Source organism: Coturnix japonica, chromosome 12 (assembly GCF_054131305.1).
Source record: "Coturnix japonica strain WE chromosome 12, WE-NBRP24, whole genome shotgun sequence".
Lineage (NCBI taxonomy): Eukaryota > Metazoa > Chordata > Aves > Galliformes > Phasianidae > Coturnix > Coturnix japonica.
Genome location: NC_140674.1, coordinates 14,008,343 through 14,030,054, shown reverse-complemented (window position 1 = coordinate 14,030,054; position 21,712 = coordinate 14,008,343). Strand labels below are relative to the sequence as shown.

Here is a 21,712-nt window from a genome sequence, read left to right as displayed (position 1 = left end):
TAACTGCCCTGGACTGTACTGCAGGAGAATTATGACTTTGTTGAGAAATTTTTACTGCAGTGAGCCAAATGAGAGATCATTTTCATAAGTACATTGAGCGAAATAAATGATAATCTAGATGACAGGCATTTGCCCTGGCCTTTTTCCCCAAGAGCAGTAAGAAATTTGGCACTGCTTTGTTCTGAAAATGTTATTTCTGATTATCCTGGGGTAATTGATGCTAAAGCATACACAGGTCCTTTCTAGAGCAGCACTGCTCAGGCTATTGATATTTGAGAGGGGCTGCAGCCTTTTGCTCTCTCCTGCTTCTTTTCTCCTCTATTATTTCCTCTGCTCCCAATGAAGCTGTTCAGTCTCATCTTTTTCCTTGCTGCCAGTGTGTCATAGCTTCTGCCTGACAGTGCTTAGCGTTGAGAGCATATGCAAGTACATCTAATGCCTTGCTGCTGTACACTCTCTAACATGAGCAAGAAGCATTATGACTGCAAGCAAACTGTCCTATTCTGATGGACATCTCTGTCTCACCAAAAGTTGAAAAGCTCTTAATTGCCAGTCATTATTATAATATCAACTGCAGTCAGGTAGTTTTGTCATAGCGTGGTCCAGGGATGTGGAGAGTCCAGGGCTTGCTGGCAGGTGGTATTAGTGAACCACTGTGAGCTACTGATCATCTACAGTGAAGATTGTTCTTCATGAATTAAATTGGAAATGGTCATTGCAAATGGTGCTTGACATGATGGCTGGGATTCAGGCAACCTCGAGGTACCTGGAGAGGGCTCTTTATATGGAGAATTAATCGTTTTAAATGCTATAAAGCTGTAGTGTAATGCAGTGCAGCAACTAAACCATCCACATGGATGGTATGAAATAGAGACACCCTAATTGAGGCAGAAATTAGAGAATGAATTCTGTTCTCTTCTGCTTTACAAATTGTTTTGAGCTGTATCACGACTCTTCTCTACAATCTATCACCACAGCATCTTGAGGTGCAAGCAAATGAGTTCTTTGATTTTGAAGAATAAGTCTTCTCATTATTATTATTGTTTTTAGAATAGCAGTCTTCTCATTATTACTGGCAAATTCTCTTTTCTATCGCTAGAAACAGTGTCATTTTGGATAGGTTTTATTACACTTGGAGCATGGTTCAGCTGAGGGGTGAGACAGTTATATGGCGTGGGCAGCATCCAGATGTCTGGACTGTCTGTCAAGTTTCAGCCTCCTCTCCCTTGGCTCAGTCACTTGGGAGGCTGAAAGTCAAGTGAAAGCTCATACTCAGTGCTCACCCTCTCTGATGTCTTTGTAGGTCCCCATCTGCTTTCCAAAGGAATTTCTACTCGTATTGCTGAAGGGCTTGGGATCATACAGTAGCTATTTCAAGAAATAGTTGGTGCAAACCTAAAAGAAAAACAGCAAACTCTCTTAAGAAGAAAGCAGCTGCACAGGAGGAAAAAAGAACATGATTCTGGGATGAGAACATGAGTAAAATAGAAAAATCTTCTTGTGCTAACAAAAGGAAGACATTTCTGAGGCCAGCAGGAATATAATTTGGTTTTGCCACGGTATTGTTTTAGCTAATATTATTCTTATAGTTTTTATTTATATAACAAAACACCTCCTGGGCAATGGAGGGGCATGTTGGGAGAGCTGTGTTTCTTTTGAAAACATAATCTTACAGGACAAAATGTAGACACGTGAGTGGAAGAAGACACAACTTGGCAACCAAAGATAATTAACAATAGTCATAATTTGTACTCATTCAGCATCTTTCATTCAAGGATCTCAAAGCATTTTGTAATCATGAGTTCATTGAGACTCTCAAACTCTCTTGAGACAGCCAAGCGTTATGAAGAACATTTAAAACAGCAGGGTGCAGGATCAGACTGGTTAAGAATATTGCTGAGGATAAATTTCAGGAATCCTGCCCTCCGAGCCTGTGGGTGATGAACAAAGTGTCTGCTCCAGCCTAAGAATCTTCTTTTTTCTTTCTTTAACTGTCATTTATACATATGTATTATCTTTCAATGTTAAGCAAAATATGTAGTCTTCATTTAAGTCACTGCTGTCCTGGGAAGTGTAATGGCCCATGTCACAACTGACTAAAAGTGAGACTACAGATAGTGGGTTAAATGCATTTGGTTAACCATTTGTTTGCTGTTTTCACATGAAAAAAAACTTAGATTGAAACCTGTCTTGATGATGGAAAGTGATGTGATTTTAACTTTCTTTGTGTATTAAAACAGAAACCCATTTGCATATTTTAAGTATCTTTTCTAGCATATTCAGGCATCTGGCAAGAAAGCTATATTTAAACTGTTAATACAGTATGAATGCAAGTTTCACATGCAAAATTAGTCCCATTAAAATGGTGAGATTTATTTTTCTTTTGAAACAAGTGATGCCCCAGCAATTCTGTTTTTGTTACCTGATAAGGCACTGCAGCTGGGACGGCCAGTTTTTCAGGAGGTGACGGACCTGAACCACAGAGCAGGTGGTGCTCATGGCCCAGGCACCCCATCAAACCCCTGTCACCGCATGGGGAATGGCGGTGAGCTCCCTCATCGCTGTGGTGCACCAGAGAAGGAAGGCAGCGCACCATGGGGGGGTGCGTGCCTGTTGTGTGGTGTCATTCTTCATTCTCCATCAGAATGATTGAGCTCTGCCTGTGTGAAATGCTTTGCAAATGAAAAACTTAAGTTGGAGCCGATCTCGGTTAACTCCTTGTGTTATCGGGTTGCTTCTGAAGGGGTATATTTTAGAAGGAGTGTACTTAGTCTCGGTGGCTTTACTGTGGCAGTGAATTGCCCAAGCAAGATATGTACTGTGTGAGCAAATGTCTCTTTTTTATTGTTATGATTTTGGGAGCGTTCTCACTTTCACCAGGTGTTTTGGTACTTGCCCATTGAGATAGGAATGTAGCTTGGTTGGTTTGGGAGCCCATGAGCCCACTTAGAGGAGTTGCTCACTGTGACCAGAGTTCCCCATATCTTCCAATAGTAACCACCTGGATTTACAGAAGGGAGTTCATGTCCCCAGGCAAGAAGCCCTAGATGGCACTAAATATCCCGAGGTGCATAGACAACAAGGAATGAATTCAAATCCATCTCCAGCACTTCCCCATGCTTAGAACTGAAGCTTTGAGACTCTCTTCTCCTATGGATGCTTATCCTACTCTAAAATACGGATTTTGACCTGCTGATAGCAGTAAATATAATATTTAATTAACTGATGTTTTGAAGGTAGCCAGTGAAAACCTACGTTATAATGACATAAAGACAAGGGGAGTTGATAAGTGTGCTATGCCTTTAGTGCTGGAGGTGATGCGTGGGAATGAGAGAGTGCTTGACTCTGAGCCCAGAGAGATGTAGCAAGGCAAGCAGCTAAAGCAGAATAAAACCTACAATCTTGAAACAAATAAAAGAGCAAACACAGGGCTTCCTGATGTAGTTTTATGAAGGAGAACAAGGTCTTACAACAAAAAACTTAAGGCTAATATAATGCATTCTCTTTATCCATATATTCATAAAGTGGTGATGCTTCATTCCCCTCTCAACAGTACCATCCAGCTTGAGCCTTGAATTGTGGCTATTGAAATGTGTCCTGCCAAAGTAAGTGGGGTTAATAGGCAAAACAAAACAAAAAGAACAACAAAAACCAACCCACTCTTCTTTTTGTATGAGATAAGCCTTGACAAGTAAAGCATGTTTATGTAATGATAGAGCCAAGAGGCTCCAAGCAAGATCAGGCACTGCTGCAATTGTTTCCGTATATACATTTAAGCAGCAATGGGACATTAAAATGTAGCATTTTATAGGCGTTCTTATTTGAAATGTAGTTTAAATCTGCTGTTTCCCGAGATAACATGTCAAATGCGTATTACTTGGAGATTTGTTTGTTTTGCATTTTCTAATTAGAAACAGTCAGTGTTGCTCCATAAGAGTCTAGCTCATCTTCTGTTAACCCTGAGTATTATAAACAAACCACAGTGTCCGGCAGAAACAATGACTCTGCAATAGAAGTGGAAGCTGTCATTTAACACAGTCATGCTCAGTGCACCAGCTAGTGTTGTTTGTGTTGTTTACAGCTCATCCAACTTCTGTAACACCTAGTGGAGACAGCCCGCTCTTCTAGGTTCAAATCATAAGTAAGAATGTGAAGAATAGAAAGAAAAGCTATTTAGTGTGTTTGCATATAAGAGAATGCAAACAATCCAAGGACAGAACAGTCACGCTCGTTTATTAGTGTGCTTGACCATTACTAAAAGACATCACAGCAGCTTGGAGAACTTTGTAAGCACTGAATAATTGACAAGGAAATATCATTAAGCCCGATTTGCAGAGTACTTAGTGTGCATATATGTGGTGATTCTGTTTAATTCAATATCAATACATGGAGGCCAACACTTTGTTTTCATTGCTACAAGCTAAAAGCTGGCTTCCAGATAGTCAAAATAAGCATTCTAGCTCTAATGTCTTAATTTTACAGACAAGATACCTCCCCTTCCACCTGTCTGCATCCCTGCTTCAAGTGTAGAAAAAAAAAAGGACTATTTGCCTTAATTGCAGGCTGTGAACTTAAAGCAGAAATATCTAATTTACTATTATTATTATTGCACATATTTTGTGTAACGCTGCCACAAGAGATTGTTGAAAATCGGAGCTTAGCAGGATTTGAATAAGACTGGGAATGTGAGTGGATAACCAAGTGAGGATAGAGTTACAATAATGAAGTTTAAAAATAAAGAAAAATATCCTCTGGAGCTTTGGAGTAGTTACAAAACTGCCCTATTTCAAAGCATGCCACTGTTTAATAAATGAGGGCTCTGCTGCCAGAGCTGCCCTCTCTGGATTACTGGTTTGCTTTGGGAAGTGGTGGCTGTGGGGGCACTGATGGTTTGCCCCACTCTGGCCCATCCCAGGGGAAGCTGCTCTCCCAGCTGCCCAAAAAACTAGTAATTTCATGCCACTCATGGGCAGGAGGTTGCAGAGGTTGGTGGATATCCCCTCTTTCAGGGCAGCTTCTTCTTAACAAATAATTCTCCGAGCAGGAGTAAACCCAGGAATGTGCGTGTGGCAGAATCGTCTTTTCAGGAATCTGTATGTACTCAGGCAGCTGTGACTTTTCACTGGGAAAATAAATCAAGAATTAAAATATATTATTTTTTTTCCAGCACATCTCCTCTGTAAGAGGGTTCAGTTGGCCTTAATTATAGACTGAATTACAGCTGCAGGCAATCGTTATTTCTTTGGGAGCTCAGCTCGTAGGAGAGATGCGGCACCATGCTGAATTTTTTGGTCTCAAAGTTTGCGATTGTTTTGAACAGTCAATAACTTAAATGAAAAAGTATGGTCTTTGTCAGGCCACTGAATAAAAAATGAGCAAAGATGTTCTTTAACCGTTTATTTAACTGATGATGAGTGCTGGTGAGTGAAGTGAAAGGGAAGTGCTAACTTCATGCAGATGAACAAGTAGAAAAAAATGAAATGGAAAGTAAGCATCAGTGTGAGACGTTTCTGGCTGCTTTTCAATTCCAAATTGGGCTAATTCTACCTTCTGAAAAGAAGATAATTTCCACGTTTCTGTAATTGGGAACACATAATTGAAGTGATTTTCTCTCCGAGTGAAGAAACTTCTGCAGCATTTGCAAATGGACAAGAAAAATGACCGCATACGGTGTACTCTGAATGATGTACATTGATGGTAGGATCATCTTCAGATGTCTTTGCAGATTTTATACTGGGATTTTTACCCATTTGGGTGAAAATCTGTACGTGGATGGGGAAAGTTTGTGCTGGGGAATGCAGCCCACTCCCTCCAGAGCTCCTTTTGTCTGGGCAGCCAGAGCACCAGAGGCAGCTGCTTACCAGCGAGATCTGGAGTACAGAGCACATACCAGAGAAGCGCTGAAGAAAGTTTCAACTCCGCGTACCAAAATACTTGTGCAGCAATTCCACGTGACTGCTTCTTTTGACCTGGCTTTTTAGGAACTGAACTTTAATGAGGAAGATGAACCAGATGTTGTTGCACTGCTTGGAGTGGCACAAGCGATTAACTCACTTCCTTTTGTTTGTAACATGAAGATATTTTCTGCCACGGAGTTTAACCCTTGGAATGCTGGCAGTTCCGAGTCCATCTATTTGTCAATGCATTGACATCTGCAAACACAGCTGCATTTGTTATGCTCTTCCCAAGGTTGCTCCATATAGTGAAAAATAATACTCAAATGCTTGTAAAGCATGGCCCCTCTTTGCAGATCAGGGCTTTTTCCATTCTCATGGGCCACTTTATGATGCCTGATGTTGGCTGGGATGCTCAGAGGATCTGGGAGGCCGCTCAGCACACAGCACAGTTTTGAGCTCTCTGTGTCTCAGGCGCAGTGTACACTGAAGCACTGTGGAGCAAAGAGAATGCGTGAAGATGATTGTGGCAGATTAGGCAGTAAATTGTATTTCTAGACAGCCTTGATCATGGTACAGATTGGGAGAAAACAGAGGAAGTTTAATAAACAATAGCACAACTGTTTTGTAAGGAAAGCCAGAATTATATTTTTACCCAGACCTAACAAAAGAGGAGGAAGGAAACTGTTCTGCTGAAACAAGCATTCTAGATCCACTAAGGATACACTTCTCTATGTTTGTGTGCGTGCGTGCCCCAGCAAACTCAACAGCATGTTCATATGCATGAAATGCATTTTCCTGGAGGCACATAGTCAGCATGTGCCATGCAAGGAGAAAGAAGATGTGCCTAGCATTGCTTAAATGGTCAAAAAAAGCGTAGCATTTTAGTCAAAATAAGTTAAAATGTCTCCTAACGTTGTGGTTGGTGTATGTTGTTTTTGCTGATGTTGAATACTGGGTAAGAAATCTGCCCAATCTGGAAAAGTGCAATGTAGGTAAAATATGAGAACAACCTTTTTATTGTGTGTTTGAGGATACATGGTAAGAGAAATCTGCAGAGAAAGTCTGCAGATTTTGATCTTTTGTTTTAAATAGTACAACCAGAGCCCTTCCTGAAACTGACACGAGCAGCCTCCTGCTCCAGAGATGTGGAGGCTGGCATGAAGTAGAGGCACAGGCCCCACAGCCATGCTGTCCTCTGTGATAGGTCTGGATTCCTTCACAGGATAGCACTGGTTATTCCATTGTGCTTGGAAACTGAAAGAAGATGAAATGATGTTTTAAGATGCTTAGATGTTAGATTGATTTTTCAAGCTAATAAATCCTTGGCTGCTCTTGCTGTGTTAAGATGTATGTTCAGGCAAAATTCATGATCAGCTCACAGGAACAAGAGAGCAAAGGAAAATATGCAGTACTTCCAAGTTTAAATGCTTTGTATTTGGCAGCCTTAATTGCCTTATTAATTAACCTTTTTTTTATTAAGGTTACATTATTTATTATTTCTAATGAAGCAGTTGTCAATTAGCCTTCTAAGAACAGCCACAAAACAGGGTCCGAGGGCATCTGGTTCTGCTGGGTTAAGTGCCTGGCTCTGAAACTCTTTGTCAATTGAATGACCTTATCATGAATGAAGTATCCCACAAAGGTGGCACTTCTGTGTCTTTGAAAGCAAATATAAGTCCTGTGCTAGCAGATCTTACATAGCCTTCCGGGGAAATGAATCCAACCTGGGGCTTTTTCCAGGTGCTCTTTCTACCAGGGGAACCATGCCACCCAATTCATTTGTGCATTGCTGCTCCATTGGAGAGCAAACAATAGGCAGCAGAAGGTACAACTGTCCTATTGTGTGTGTACAGCAAATCCAGCACTTCCAAGAAGTGCAGTCATGCTACTGCACTCATAGGTGCTGCATGTGCAAGGGAGGTCAGGTCAACGAGAAAGAGAGGGGATGGAACACAGCTCAGCACAGGCCCTAGAAAAATAAATACGAGGTCAGGAACATGCAAGTGTTTGGTTTCTTGGAGTGGATGATTGAAGTATTATTGCTAAGCACTGTTGGGAGACCTTCTCCACATTGACTGATGTCTCATTTGAAATCTCCCTCTTGCCTGAAAGAAAAAAAGAGTAAAAACATTTAGTTAATTCTCTTGCACTGTTTTAAAGCTGCTGTTCTCAGTTGAACGTGACTGGCTCTATAATAATTCATCGTGTCAGGTGTAGTCCTTATGAGCTGGATAGAGGTGTAATGTTTCTCCAGTGATATTTTTCTTCCCATTTAAATAGGTAAGGAGCACAGAAAATCACTTACAGTCTGTCATTCAGAAGTTTCTTTTATAAGGTCCAGTTTTTGATGAAATTAACGATCAATTAAATCCCTTCCTTTATTCAAACGCTGCATTTCATAAACAAGTTAGCTTTCCCATGCAAGTCTTTCAAGAAAGCAGCGCACACAAGGAAAACTGATGTCAGCATGTTTTTAATCCTGAAATGACCGAGTTTCTCAGTGCAGACACCAAACTTAGCTTCTTCTAAGAAACTCTGAGGCATGTGACTGTTTCTGTGCTTCTCAAAATATGCCTGTAGTTCTGCTGTTTTCCAGGGAGAGAACTCACTGAGATGGACCTTAAATATTTTATGCCAGCTGTTAGCACATGAAGGCCAAGAGGTCTCAGTTTTTTTTAAGTGCATACTAAAACCTTTGTGTCCCTAGCACTAAAAATCTGTGGGCTGGCTCCTGCTCTTGCAAGTGTTAACAGCAGGATTTGTGTCAAAACAAACAAGAAGAGAGCAAAACTAGCAGCTTGGAATTATCTGCCTTTGTCTATACACTCCGCCACTGTAGGAATGATTGTTCTAGCCTCTCTTCTATTGCATTGTTAAATGATGGAAGCTTTTGCCAAATCCGAACTGAAATGCTTCCAAAGCCTTTTTTCAGTGTTGGAAAATGTTTGTATCAAGTTATCCTTGGAATAATATTTCTCCTTTATTTATTACTGTGTGCTACCCAGTAGACACGTAATTATGAGGCACAGAGTTCTTCTCATTCTAATAGGATATATAGCACTTCACTGGACATTTTTAGGAGTCCATTTTCATTACATTAAATGGGATGTTTACTTGTGTGAATCTCTTGGGTTTTAAAAAAAGCAAAAAGACAATGAAGTTCAGCACTGGGCAGTCAATAGACTCTTTTACTGTAGGGGAATGCTTTTATTCCACATCACAAACTGTTTGTTCTCTCTCTTCTTTTTTTTTAGAGTGGGTATCCGAGCTCTGGACCCACATCAAGCACTCCTGCCTTCAGGCCTGAAGATGAGCTGGAACATCTGACAAAGAAAATGCTGTATGACATGGAGAATCCTCCTTCTGATGACTACTTTGGTGAGCAGTGCCATGTCATGTTGAATCAGTCTTTCCATAGCCCCTTTCTGTATTTACCACGTTTGGTAATGGGGAGGGAGGCATGACAGCTGCAGTGTTAATGTAGTGACATTCATACTGATAGATTTGCTTTCCATGCTTGGGCTGGAAGTGCAATCATCCATAGGAATTCCTCTGTAATTTCAGCATAAATCTCATGCTCACTTACAGTATGTAAGTAAACATAGTACACATACACAGTATGTTTACTGTCTTTCTGGTTATAAAGTGGAATTTTTCAGTTTTTCATTCTTTTTGACACCATCTGTCCCCAGCCTGTAGATTACCAGGGTGAATTCAGGTTTCATGCCCTTTCTTGCCTACCTGTCCCATCCTTCTCATTGCATCTGCAGAGAACCTGGCAGTGTAAATGCATTCTGCTCCTGTGTGCTGGCGTAGATTAAAAAGAAACCCATTTGGAGTCAATCAGGTTGGTTTTATATGGACACCTATTATTCCAGAACTGGGTCCAGCAAATATGAGGAAGATAAATCTGAGCTGATTGAGTCATTATATCTGTCATTTTCCTCACCTGGAAAAAAGATAATCAGCTGATTTCTTTGGAAAGATCATATGACCTTAGACATCTATAAGTATAAAGCATATGTCTTACCTCTGTGCGTTAGAGACTATGAATCCTTAATTAAAGTCAAGAGATTTGGGCATATTTGATACATCTTGCCTGTGTGCTTAGTTTTTTACTAGGCTTGGGTGTCCTGTTGTTAGGAAAAAATCTGCTTCATTTTATGTAGTTAACGGCTAGAATAAGCTATTCATTTTGTCTTTTTTTTCCTCCTTCATTTATTGCATCATTTCTTAAAAATGTCATTGAGATTGCCCTGTAGGTCTATTGGTTATAGATTTTGGTTGGACAGAAGCATTTCTAACTTAAAGAAACTTCAGTCATTTTGTTTAATTGGAAAGCAGGTGGAACCAAGGTCCTAATAAACAAGAATTTTGCAGTGAAAAGAATCTTGATTACATGAGAAGGTCAAGATGTTCTCATCAGATAAACATTATTCTGTGAAATGGGGTAGATTCAATCCCTGTTCTCCATCAGTATCCTTTGCCTTCCATGGTGTCCACCCTTACAGCCAAAATGTCTTCTTTGTAAATGGTGGTGGTCATCAAAGCTGATGACTTGCACAGATTTACGGTGTAAGCAAGAATGACTTTCTGAAGAGGGATAACCAGAGAACATGTTCTGTGTTGCTGCATTTGACTTTGTCTCTGTCCCATGCTTACTTGAGTTCACTCTTTAATGTTTTAAGAGGGAAGCAACAATAAACCAAACAAACCTAACATGTACTTAGCTATTAGTGTGGGCGGGCAAGAAGGAGAAGCCTTTTTCCTGCTCCCTTCAGGCAAACATCTGAAGCCCTGAAGCATGAGATTTGATTACAGTCATTTTCTTAATGCAGAACTGTAAGTGGCAAGAGTCAGTTCAAGGACTGGTGCCTGCTCCATTCTTCCCATAAGCTCAATAAGTTAGTTGGGTGAGCAGAATATTTGGAAACTCACAGGATCCAAGTACAGTAAGGACCTCGCCACTATACAGCCCAATGTCCTACCTTCAGTTTCTTCCAGAAAGCTTGACTGAATCAGGACTTTAAAAAAAAATCTAATCTTTTTATCTTAAAGACTTCAAGCAATGGTGAGTCAACCACCTACCCTGATAAGCTGTTCTAGTGATTAATTTTCCTCACAGCTCAGAAAATGCTTCCTGAAGTGAAGCTTTAGTTTTGTTTAGCACTTGTATTTATGGAGCTGAAATACTAGGCTTTTGCAGACTAATAATGTATCACTAAAATGGTTCTGCTCTGTTTGGGAGTGTGGTGCATCAAAGCTTATTCATCCAGAAGGGATGCATGGCTCAGAGGATTGGAACATAAGGTCTCTCAATGTTAGGTCATCAATTTGGCTATCGGATGGAAGGTCAGACCAATGCCTTTCCAGTAGCTCTTAATTCAGCAGGAGAACAGGAGATGGAAAGGAGCATACAGATCGTTTGGAAACGTTGCCAATGTTGCTGTTATAAGCAGCAGCATGATCAAAGATAGAGTGATTGTGCATGATACAAGCTGCTTGGTGAAAATCAAACAACCCTAGTTGTCCTTGGGCAGATGATGCTTAATTACAAGACCTGATGGATCTTCTAATTGCACTCCGTCTATACCACTGAAGATCATCTCTGAGTCTCCAGCCTTGGCATTCTTAATGTGCAGATATACTGTGTGTTGGGTGGAATTCCTCAGCTTTAAGCACGCTGTGCCCTATGCAGCAATTTGGGGAACACAGCCACAGCTAATTATATGCCTTCCAAGAAAAATACAAAACAAAACTAGCAGTCCTGGGACACAACTGCTTTTTATGGTTGGATAAAATCAAAGGGGTGGTCTGCCCTCATCCTCTTTGGTTTATTCCAGCCCGACCTACTCTCAGAGGAAAATGGTCTCTGGAATTACAACGGTGGAGGCTTTCAGAATATGGCAGCACAGGCCTGGGAGTTTTATACTAATTCTGGCTTTGTCAGAGCTAAATACCCATCTACTGAGCTGTCAGCCTAGTGCCTCTCCACAACTTCATGCTCATGCGGAAAGAAGAAATTAAGTGTAGGAGGAAAAAAGGAGTCTTTCAACTTTGGTTAACTGTCTGAACCAGTATCTCAGCCTTGATTCTCTGTTCTTTATTTGTTTAGCGTGGTAACGTGGATTGTACAAGATTCATATGGCACATTGATCCAATAATCAGAAAAAGGACAAATGGGCAGAGACATTGACTCTGATTTGCATTAAATATCTTCTGCCTGAGGTCTAAATGCCATGGTAATTGTAGCATACCAGATAGCTGTCAGCTAATCACTTTTATTAGTTTGAATTTAGAAAACTGGATTTCAGCATATTAAAAGTTGGTTAAGAACAGATAGGTTTTGAATTGAGGAATCTAATTAACCTTGCTAGAAAGCTGCAAGGCGTTATATTAAGTCATGGAAATAATTTGTTGGAATAATTACATTTGAACTGTCAGGCTGGAGAAAGGTCATTTTACTTGCCCTGTCAGCACGCTGAGATCTTTTCCGTAACCATCTTCCTGCTGCAGTTCCACTTTCCTTATCTCTGGTTTGCCATCAAGCTGTCTTGTTTCAGCATAGGCAGATGTTCCTGGGGAGGGAGGAGGAGCAAAAGCCTGAAGTCTCTTTGCCCTGGCAGTGCCAGCTGGTGCTGATGGGAGACTGGGTGAGCTGAGTTTGGGAGCCAGCCAGCCAGCACTTCCATCCGGTCTCTGCTCACTGTAACACTTCTCTGCAGCTTCTCTGAGTGCAAGTTACTGGAGGTGGTTTCAGAGACAAGGAAACTGCTGTAGCCAGTGACTGCTCACCAAAGCGTGTGTAGCTGGTAGCATATTATGGCTCATCCTGCATTCCTGAGGAGGCAGGGAACATGGTAAGCCAAGAAGCAGCATGCTGGAAGCACTCTTTGAAGGAGCAGGATCACAGTTGTTGCCTAGACTCACTGCAGCAGCATGATCTAGTCACTCGGAAATCCTCTAGCTGGCAGTGATTAATGATAGAAGTATAATCAGTGAGCATCGTAATTAAACAAATGAACAACAAAAAAAAGCATTTTTAGGAGTTAAACACATAATTCTGCTAATTCTGCTTTCCTCAGTTTTGTTGAAAGCCCACTCCTACCATACTGCATCTAAGACCCCCAGTCTTTGGTATGTATCACCTCATATTAGGTTATTCTATAACATCTAGGTTATGGAATGACTTACAGAGTGTCTTCTCTCTGGAAGTCCTTGACAAATCAGCAAATTGAAGTCTCCTAAGTCCAGGCTACTCTTTACTGCTGATTCAGTTGCTGATCTCTGGTAGCTGGCTGTCTTTAATCTAATCCCTTTGTATTAGAAAGGATTCCCACATGTGTTATGCACTGTCCATTAAGGATGCTTTCTCCCTGTCACAGCCCTTTGTGTTGCTAAATGTGTAATCACAGATAGGCACGTTGGAAGAAAATATTTCTTGGAGTGGAAATTGAGTAAGGATGGGGAAGGAGAAATGAGATTTGCAGGAGATTAGGATAAATCTATCAAAATATTTTGTTGGCCACCATGGGAAACTACAGCCCACGATTTTGCATTTTTTAAAATGGAACACAAAGGTCACAACTGTTCTGGACCACCATTTCAAGTATCCTAGAAAGAAAGGACTTCTGGCAGCTTATCATTCTCTATCGCCATACAGTCAGTGCCAAAGACTGGAAAAGTGCCATCAGGGCTCCCCATCTTCTCTTGCTTTCTGGACTATGCCCCAGCTGAGTCACTCCCCACAACAGAGAGTTTCCCTGACTGGTGGGAAGAGACATTTTTTGGCATTTTATTGATCACTCTTAGGTCTACCAAAGGAGTTTTAGGTACTTGGTAACATAGCAGTTTCCTCTTGTACTGTAGGGATGCACATATAGAGAAGAAAGGTACTAAAATGGTGCTCTTGAACAATAAAGGGGCCTTGATTTTGTCTCAGAGCTAACAGTTCAGTAGTTTTCTTGTATGTGTTCATCATATGTTTCAGCTTCGATACTGGGAGTGATGGCACAGAGTGGGGTGAAGAGCAAGGCCAACAAGCAAGATGCTTGTCCTTTTTTCCTTCTTTTCATCCCAGACCCTTACGAGACCTTAAGCAGATATTTCACATCTGCAGGCTCCTTTCCCCTCCCACCCCCCCTTTTACTCTTTTTACAGTGCATTTAATGTTAATATTCCTTCAGCTACAAGCTGTTTCTGGGCAGAGGTTGTAGGAGTGCCTATGGAGAATCCTTCATCCTCAACAATTCTTTGAGATGCAGCATCACAATTAAGATGATTCTGTGATTGTATGATGAGATGAGATGGAGATGAGACTGCTCACTATGTTGTGCAGGAATAGCTGCCTTCCACTTGTGGTATCTCAGTCTCTTGACATAGCACTATGGGCTAAACAGTTCTACTGTCTATAAAGCGAATGCATTCTGCATCGCATTTGTGTTTTCACCAGGCATTTCTGTAAGAGGCATCCCCTTTCTTTCTGTTCAGGTAGCCTCTTAGTTCCATCCGAATTGCTACTAGAAAAGGAAAATGAAAGTCGATGTATCTTGCAGGGTTCTTCTGAAAAAGTTATTGTTAAAAGATGCAATTTATTATTAAAAAAGCATAATTGCGCTGCGATTTTGCCATGTAATGTGATGCATCATCATGTCTTTTGTTTAAAGGCAGGGTCTCTGGTGCAAGGTAGCCGACATCCTCATCCAAACAACATCTGGATCAGAAAATAGTAGGTTAGATTTTCAACAACTAATGAGCCAGCAGTCATTTTCTGTTACGTAACCACTCACAAAAACAGGAAGAACAAATGTATAACGTGGACCCTTTTCTGCACTGTAGTTCAAGTTATCATCTTTTGTGCTTGAGCCACATTCTAGCATTTGTGCTCAGGGTGCAGCAGTGGGGAGCAGCCTGCACTGGGAGGTCATGTTGCAGCGCCATCAGCACCCAGCTGCCCTCTTGTGGCATGCCGCAGGGGGAAGCTCCCTCCCTCTGCTCCCCAGGGGCTTTAATTACCGTGGTAAATGGCTTTCAAAGCCTGTTTCTTCAGTCTCACTTCTGTCAGTGCTTGCCGCATCCATCTAACTTGCTTTCAGGAAGTCCTGTGCCTACCAGTATCCTTGCACAGCATCTGCAGGTAGGAGATGGGCAGTTAATGCACGCAGACAGTCTTAATGCAACCTAAAGCTGCCCCATAGTTCTAATTGGGGAGTGTAGAAGAGGAGACCTGTGAATAGCGGGAGAGCAAAGCATGCCGTGTCTGCATGTGTTAATCTCCAAAGGCACAAGAAACAGCACTGTGCAGTGGCTGTGAACTGACTCTGATTTAAGTTGCTTTTCAGCATTTAAAAGAGTAAAATGGGCGCAAAAGTTTGGTTCTTCCTGCTGTTGATACCATCCACGTCCTACCCTGCAGTAACTGTGGGGAAAATTGTTTTGGAAAGCCAAACACCCATATCTTTTTATGCCAGAGATCTTAGTCTTACAAAGTCTCAAGCATGCATCTCTAAATGAAAGATCAAGCAGATGTAGCCTTCAGGAATGAGGGAAGGCTGCACTCTGTGAGCCTTGAGCACCTGCTACCCACATGTGCCAGGAGGCAGGAGACTCGTCTTCCTCCTTTGCTTTTCATATCCACCTAGAAGTGGACAGGAGTTTGCACTGTGAGTGTTTCTGAAGTACAGTCACTTCAGAGACCAGTGCTGCTTCACAGATGTGGTCTGAACCTTACATCAAAAATAAAATTACCCGTTGTTGCTGTAGGTGATAAAATGCAAACTGATGCAGGTAAAAAGCAGCATGACTACCTTGGTGTTTCTAAGTCTCTCATTTAGCTTGAATTGCTGGCAGTCAATCTAGACATATTTTTTACTTTTAAATGGAACTGATTTGATGCAGAAGTCATTTAATGGAGAATAAGTGCAGAGTACCAAGCTAGCACTTTAGCAAAGGTATTTCAATGATCACCTATGTGCTGTGAAACAAATGTGGGCTTCGGGTAGTGAATGGAATTATTTTTGAAGCAACAGTCAGAAAATGAAAGCTGACAGTTTCCTGGTGTCTTGGAAGAGGAGTGAAACGTGATAATGAAATGTCTTTCTAAAGGACAGTGGTATTCTACAAGATTTCTTCTGCGTGTTTAAAAATGAATGTATCCATGAAAAAATTATTCTGTGAAGTTGGTAGTCATTTCTTATATTGCAATAGGGCCCTCCCTGTGGTAGACACTGTACAAATGGATAGCACAGATCGGCTGCCTTCTGAAAAGGCTTTGGACAATGATGAGACTAATAGTCGAGCCCACAAAAGTTAATAGCTCATAATTGCATGTGAAGTAAATCTTTTTAATTGAGAAGCAGTTCAAAGAGAATCCAGCTCATTCGTGGCAAATTTATGTGCCCAAACCAAACCCTCCGTGGACTGAAATGGCTGAAGTATTGATAATGAGCCATCAGGACTTTGACAGCCCTTCCTGTGGCAGGGGGTTGAAACTAGATGATCTCTGAGTTTTCTTCCAACCCAAGCCATTCTATGATTAGTCCATAGCTAACTTGGGCCATTAAGAACTGAAAGTGTGACCTGCCCCACATGAAAGACTTGGCTCGTCTCAGGGGGGTTCTTTGTGGATGCGTCATCAACTCGCTAAAACCATAAATGGTGGCTCCCAAAGGACCTCTTGTTGGGAATCTCCTCGAGGAGGCCAAGGGCTGGAGGAGGACTTAGTCTAGGGGGATGTGGGATGGTGAAGGTTTGTCCTCCCTCTCATCTTAAGTGTCTTTTTGGATACAAGACAGTATTTTCCATCCAGGATTTCATAAGCACTAAATGCTCCCTCACAGGTATTTTAAAAGGGTTTGCATGTTTGTGTGTCTGAGAATGTGTAAGAATGTTTTCCTGGACTTAGTTTCCTAGAAATAATTTTCACTTCAGATAATGCTTTAGAGTGTTTTAAGCCATAAAATTCTTCCTTTTTTTCTTGGTCATAACATAGGGCTGAATTGTTCAGATAGTCAGGCAGCCAGTTTTGGAGCCGGGATTAGAAACCACACTTACAGCCACACAGCCCTGCTCAAATCTTTGTCCCAGCAACACGAAAATAGTTATGCACGTAACAGAGCAAAAGTGAACTTTTTTTCTGCTTTTTTACAATTGAAAACAGCTCACCTATTGTTTGAAGGTGGTTGCAGTAAATTTGCTGTTGCTTCCATGTTACTTTATGGCTTATTTGTACTGCAGTAACATCTAAGGGCTGCTAGCAAGACTGCAGTCACACTGCACACATGTGCAAATTAAACATGAAGTAGGAAACAGTGTGCATCCCTCTGAGCTTCCAAACTGAAAATGCAGCAAGACCAGGAAATTATTATTGTCCTTAATTTACAAATGAGGGGCTGACTAGCAGAATTCAGATGACTCACCCAGCATCATGCAGAGAATCAGTAGCAAAGTGGGAATTGAGCCTAGAATTCCTTCAAGTCTCGTGCCTTACCCACAACCTCTCTCTTATTTTGTGTGAAAATCAACCAAATTGTATTGTGAGCTTCATCTGATGAGAAATGAAGGCTCTTCCCAGCATTTAGATCACAAGCCCTATTTTCCAGAGCTAATAACATGGCTGTGAAAATAAGAAGGGGGAAGGAAAACACTCCAGGGCCTCACTTGGTAATCTTAACTGTTCTTAATATAATGTACTCACTAATGCTGTTGGACTTCGGCATTTAGATTACTTATGGCTATTATGAAAATTGATAACTCGCTGTAGTGATCTGTTACTTTCCAGTCTAGCAACCAGTGTTCCATGGGGGTGGGTGGGAGCATGGTGTGCTGTTTATTATTTCTCCTTCTGGTGGCATTTGTCTCATGCTGTCATTTTTGATATAGTGGTTGATCTCCTGCCAGTAACTTTTTGGGGGCATTTTGAGTGTCACTTGAAGTTTAGTTGTGGGGGGAAGGCCAGATTTTATCTGAGAGTGAAATATGGTGAAAAAGAATTAAACAGGGCTCTCTCATGTGCCGAATGTTCTTCTCCAGCCTGTTCTCTTCTGATGGAAATGCATCAAAACTGTTTGGTTTTTGGTTTTTTTTTCTTTTTCTTTATTTTTTAAGGAATCACTTTGACTCAGATTGTGTGAGATGAATCATAACCCACTTTCTCATCTCAGATGTGAAAAGAAAAAAAAGAAAAAAATTCCATCTCTGCTGTCAATGTCAGCATAATCAATACAGAGTGTTTCTCAGTGTGCAGAGAGGTAAGGGAGTGTTGAAAGAACAAAAAGAATCAAAAGTAGCCAAACTGTCCTGCTGCTTTTAGTGGGCTTCACTGTTTTCATGTCTGCAAATGCACCTCAATGTTCAGCATGTCGTCTTGGACATGAACGTAGTTTTTGTGTCTCTGGCTACAGCCCAAGGTCACAGTCTGCTCAAAAGTCAGGAGACTGTCATCCCAAACTGACAGCACATCACGAGCAGCCAGCCCTGCCAGACATTTGGGATGCTACCAGCAGCCAAGAGTAAACCCATTTTGACTTGTGAAACTTGCCGTCAGATGTCACCTGCTTGGACTGTGCCAGCGCAGTTTTTGTCAGCGTAGCCAAGCACTGTGCCTGTCCCATGGCTCTGCCTGTGCTGGGGCTACTGGGGGAAATGGAAAACTTTGATGCCAGTAGATCATCATCAGTGTAAATGGGAGTCAGGTGAACATGTCTGATACCTCATCACTGGCTTTCTTTATTAACTTGCTCATTTGCATTGATTTTTCTTGTTTTCTTGTTATCAGGGATATAGAAACAGCTGCCTCTGGTAGTACAAGCTAAAAATGGGAGCTTAACCCCTTAAAAAGTATCATGACTGCACCAGGATCAGAAGGAGTGAGCGTGGTTTAGTGAATGGGTATTATAAGTTGAGAAAGTTAATCTCCCCACTGAGCACTGTGGTTCAGTAAAACACATGGGCAATAGCACAGATTTGTGGAGATTTTAGAGGTGTGGAGATCTAGAGATTTTCGAGATCCATCTTCCAAAGTGTGAGACACTCTCCACAGCTGAAGACAGGCAGCTGGACTTGGGATGTAAATGATTTTCTCTCTACGTCCTTCCAAATTACCATCCCAGCCATGCTTAGCTATTTGCTCAGAGCTGTGAATCAGGCTGTATTCAGTTAGCAGCAGTATTCAGCTTTAATATGCAATTTACTCAACAAATTCTGGTTCCAGACAGTATCTTGAGAGGTTAATAACTTACTATCTACCGTGCGTACATTCTGATTTCTGTCTGCACTGTCGGAGCAGACTGAACAGATGATGCACAGCTTTTTCTTACGGGGGTGGGGAGGGAGAGGGGAAAGTTTTTGTGGGGAGTTTGATTGGGCCTTTTTTGTCATTTAAAATTATACTCTGAAAAAAAAAATGAATAGGTTTTAAAATGCCACTATTTCCTCATTTTTTGCTTGCACCAAAAACCAGGTGAATTCATCTACCAGCATCCAGAAAACCTGCAGGAAGCCAGATGGTTTTTACCTTGAGTTTTCTCTTGTTTCGATGAATGATTAGGGCAAGACAGTACTGACTTTCCACCTCTTTTTAACTCAGGGATTGTATATAATCATGTGACCTAAGGAATTGTGTCTGGCTGAGCTTTCCTAGAGGGAGATGTTTGGAAAGGATGCTGGTATAGGTCATTTATGCTCTGCAGAGCACTGTCACGTGCAGTCAGCTCAGCTCTTGTGGACTGGAAGGTCCCAGTGATTGCCAGCGTGGAGCTAATTCTGGTCATGTGTCCTCATGGTCATCTCCACAAGCCAGGCAGCTGGTTTTCATTTCTGTCCCATGGCTGAAATTATGTGGGAATCCTAAAATCCATATATACATAAGAATGCAGGTATAGGGCATGAATTCTAATGGTGTTGCCTCCTTTCCCATTCACCATCCCAATATCTCACATCAACAGAACCAGCTTTTGATGCCTATTAAATCTCATGAAGTGTGAATACCTCCAGCTCTGGCAAGTCTGACTTGTGTTATGGAGAAGGAGGTGTGGAGATTGGGCCAGCAATAGAAAGGTCATGGCTGCAATAAGAGTGGATGTGGAAGTGAGTAGAGCACTTTGAAACATTCTATCCTGTAGATATATGTGTCAAAACTGTGGCTTCTTCTGAAGATAGGATGCCAGAATACAGGCTTTGGTGCACGTTGCTTGTGTAATTCCTAAAGGGCCACTACTGATGCTGAATCAGCCAAACCCTATTAGACTCTGTATTCTTGATTTCCATGCAGAACCACAGGAGAGGATGTGAGCAAAACAGGGAGGTTGCTTATGGTCAGAATTATTTCCCATTTTTTCACAGGCATAATTCAGAAAGTGAAGAAAGTGGAGCATGTGTACTGCAGATGTACACAGCTGGTGCATTGCTATCTCTGCGGCATTCCTCCTTTGGAAGGGTAGCTGAAGAGAGCCAGAAGGGCTGTGTCAGTCGTACAGCCAGCTCCTAGGGAAAGCTGGTCACTTAAACTTTCAGTCTCTATACTGAGCAGAGAATAAAAACTGCTGTTTGCATATGCAAAAGAGTTTCAGGAGGGTCAGAAAAGGGGCTTCCATGAAACTTAGAACAGAGGGACATTGCTCTCCTGCAGTCACAGATTTGTGCCTTGAGCCAGCCCTGGTTCATGACTAAATAATGTTGTTCATGACTCCCATTGCTCTAAGTGTGGCTAGGTCTTTCAAACAAAACAATACTTAATAGAAGGCCTGCTCTGACTACAGCAGACATTTGGGTAAGGATCTGTAACTGAACTGTCCAAGGTGTGCCAGCCTTGGCTTCCTTATGTTTTGTAGAATTGCAGGGTGTTCAGACAGTCTCACTGCCTATTGCCCTTTGCAGAACAACTTCATTTTATTTAGTAGGACTGACCTGTATCTCTTGTAAATGGCCAAAGTCCTAACAGCTGTCAGGAATGGGGAGCATCCAGCAAATGTCTGATTATGAGAACTCTTCTGGCCCAGGAAATTGCAGCTGTTCAGAAGAATGAGTAAGGTTTTACAGGACCATATTTTGGAGCATGGTCTAATCATGACACACGATGGGTCATATCTCAGTAGGTGTGTGTTGACTAGAAGATGTTCAAACGGGCATCAGCTTGGATAGAGTTCTGGTTGGTTAAATATAGCCTGAGCTCTCAGGAGATTGGCGTGTGCAGTGGCTTCATGCTTTTGCTCTGGGGACAGGAGAGAGCAAAACAATGTGCAATGGAAATAATGCTATAAAGTGAGAGAGTCATATTTTTTTCCCCTGGGCAAGCGCTTTACTGGTTTTGTCACCCTCTTAGCAAGGAATGTTCCACAGTGACCCATAGAACCTCAGACACAGCTCTTCCCTGGAAAAAGCTTTTACTGTGTTGCAGGAAGAGATGCTTGGTAGGTCTTTATTCTGTGGCCTCCAAAATCCCAGCCTATCTCTCCCTAGTTATACTGAGATTGGTTTGGTGTTCTTCTGAAGCTGCAGGAAAATGATGAGCACTGGGATATTGAAATTCGGACTTTCCCCAGATGTTTGAATGTTCAAATGTGGATCTGAAGCTTAGCTCAAACACTTCTGCTGCCATCTGATCTAAGGTATGGGCTGGAGACTTCCAAGGAATTGTGTTATATATGTTAATTCATATTGTCACATGTAGGGGCTGCAAAAAGCACACTCATTGCATTGGAGCCTTTGCATTGGGTCTCAGCTGATGTTGCTGCAATTCTCTGTTTTGGATGCTAGCTTCTGCAAACTAACCTTTAACTGGGGTGAAAGTCTCCCACACGATTTTCTGTGTCAAGGGA

The 21,712-nt window shown here is 41.7% G+C and overlaps 1 protein-coding gene across 3 annotated transcripts in view; it reads left to right on the top strand.

Annotated features, from left to right (window-relative positions):
- LPP (LIM domain containing preferred translocation partner in lipoma) overlaps nt 1–21,712 on the top strand; it is a 274,991-nt gene that overhangs the window by 191,472 nt on the left and 61,807 nt on the right. For all 3 annotated transcript variants that reach the window (XM_085513626.1, XM_015871614.3, XM_085513625.1), the window contains one exon: nt 9,152–9,275. In XM_085513626.1, coding sequence (XP_085369752.1) covers nt 9,152–9,275 — 124 coding nt within the window. The remainder of the gene's footprint in view (nt 1–9,151; nt 9,276–21,712) is intronic.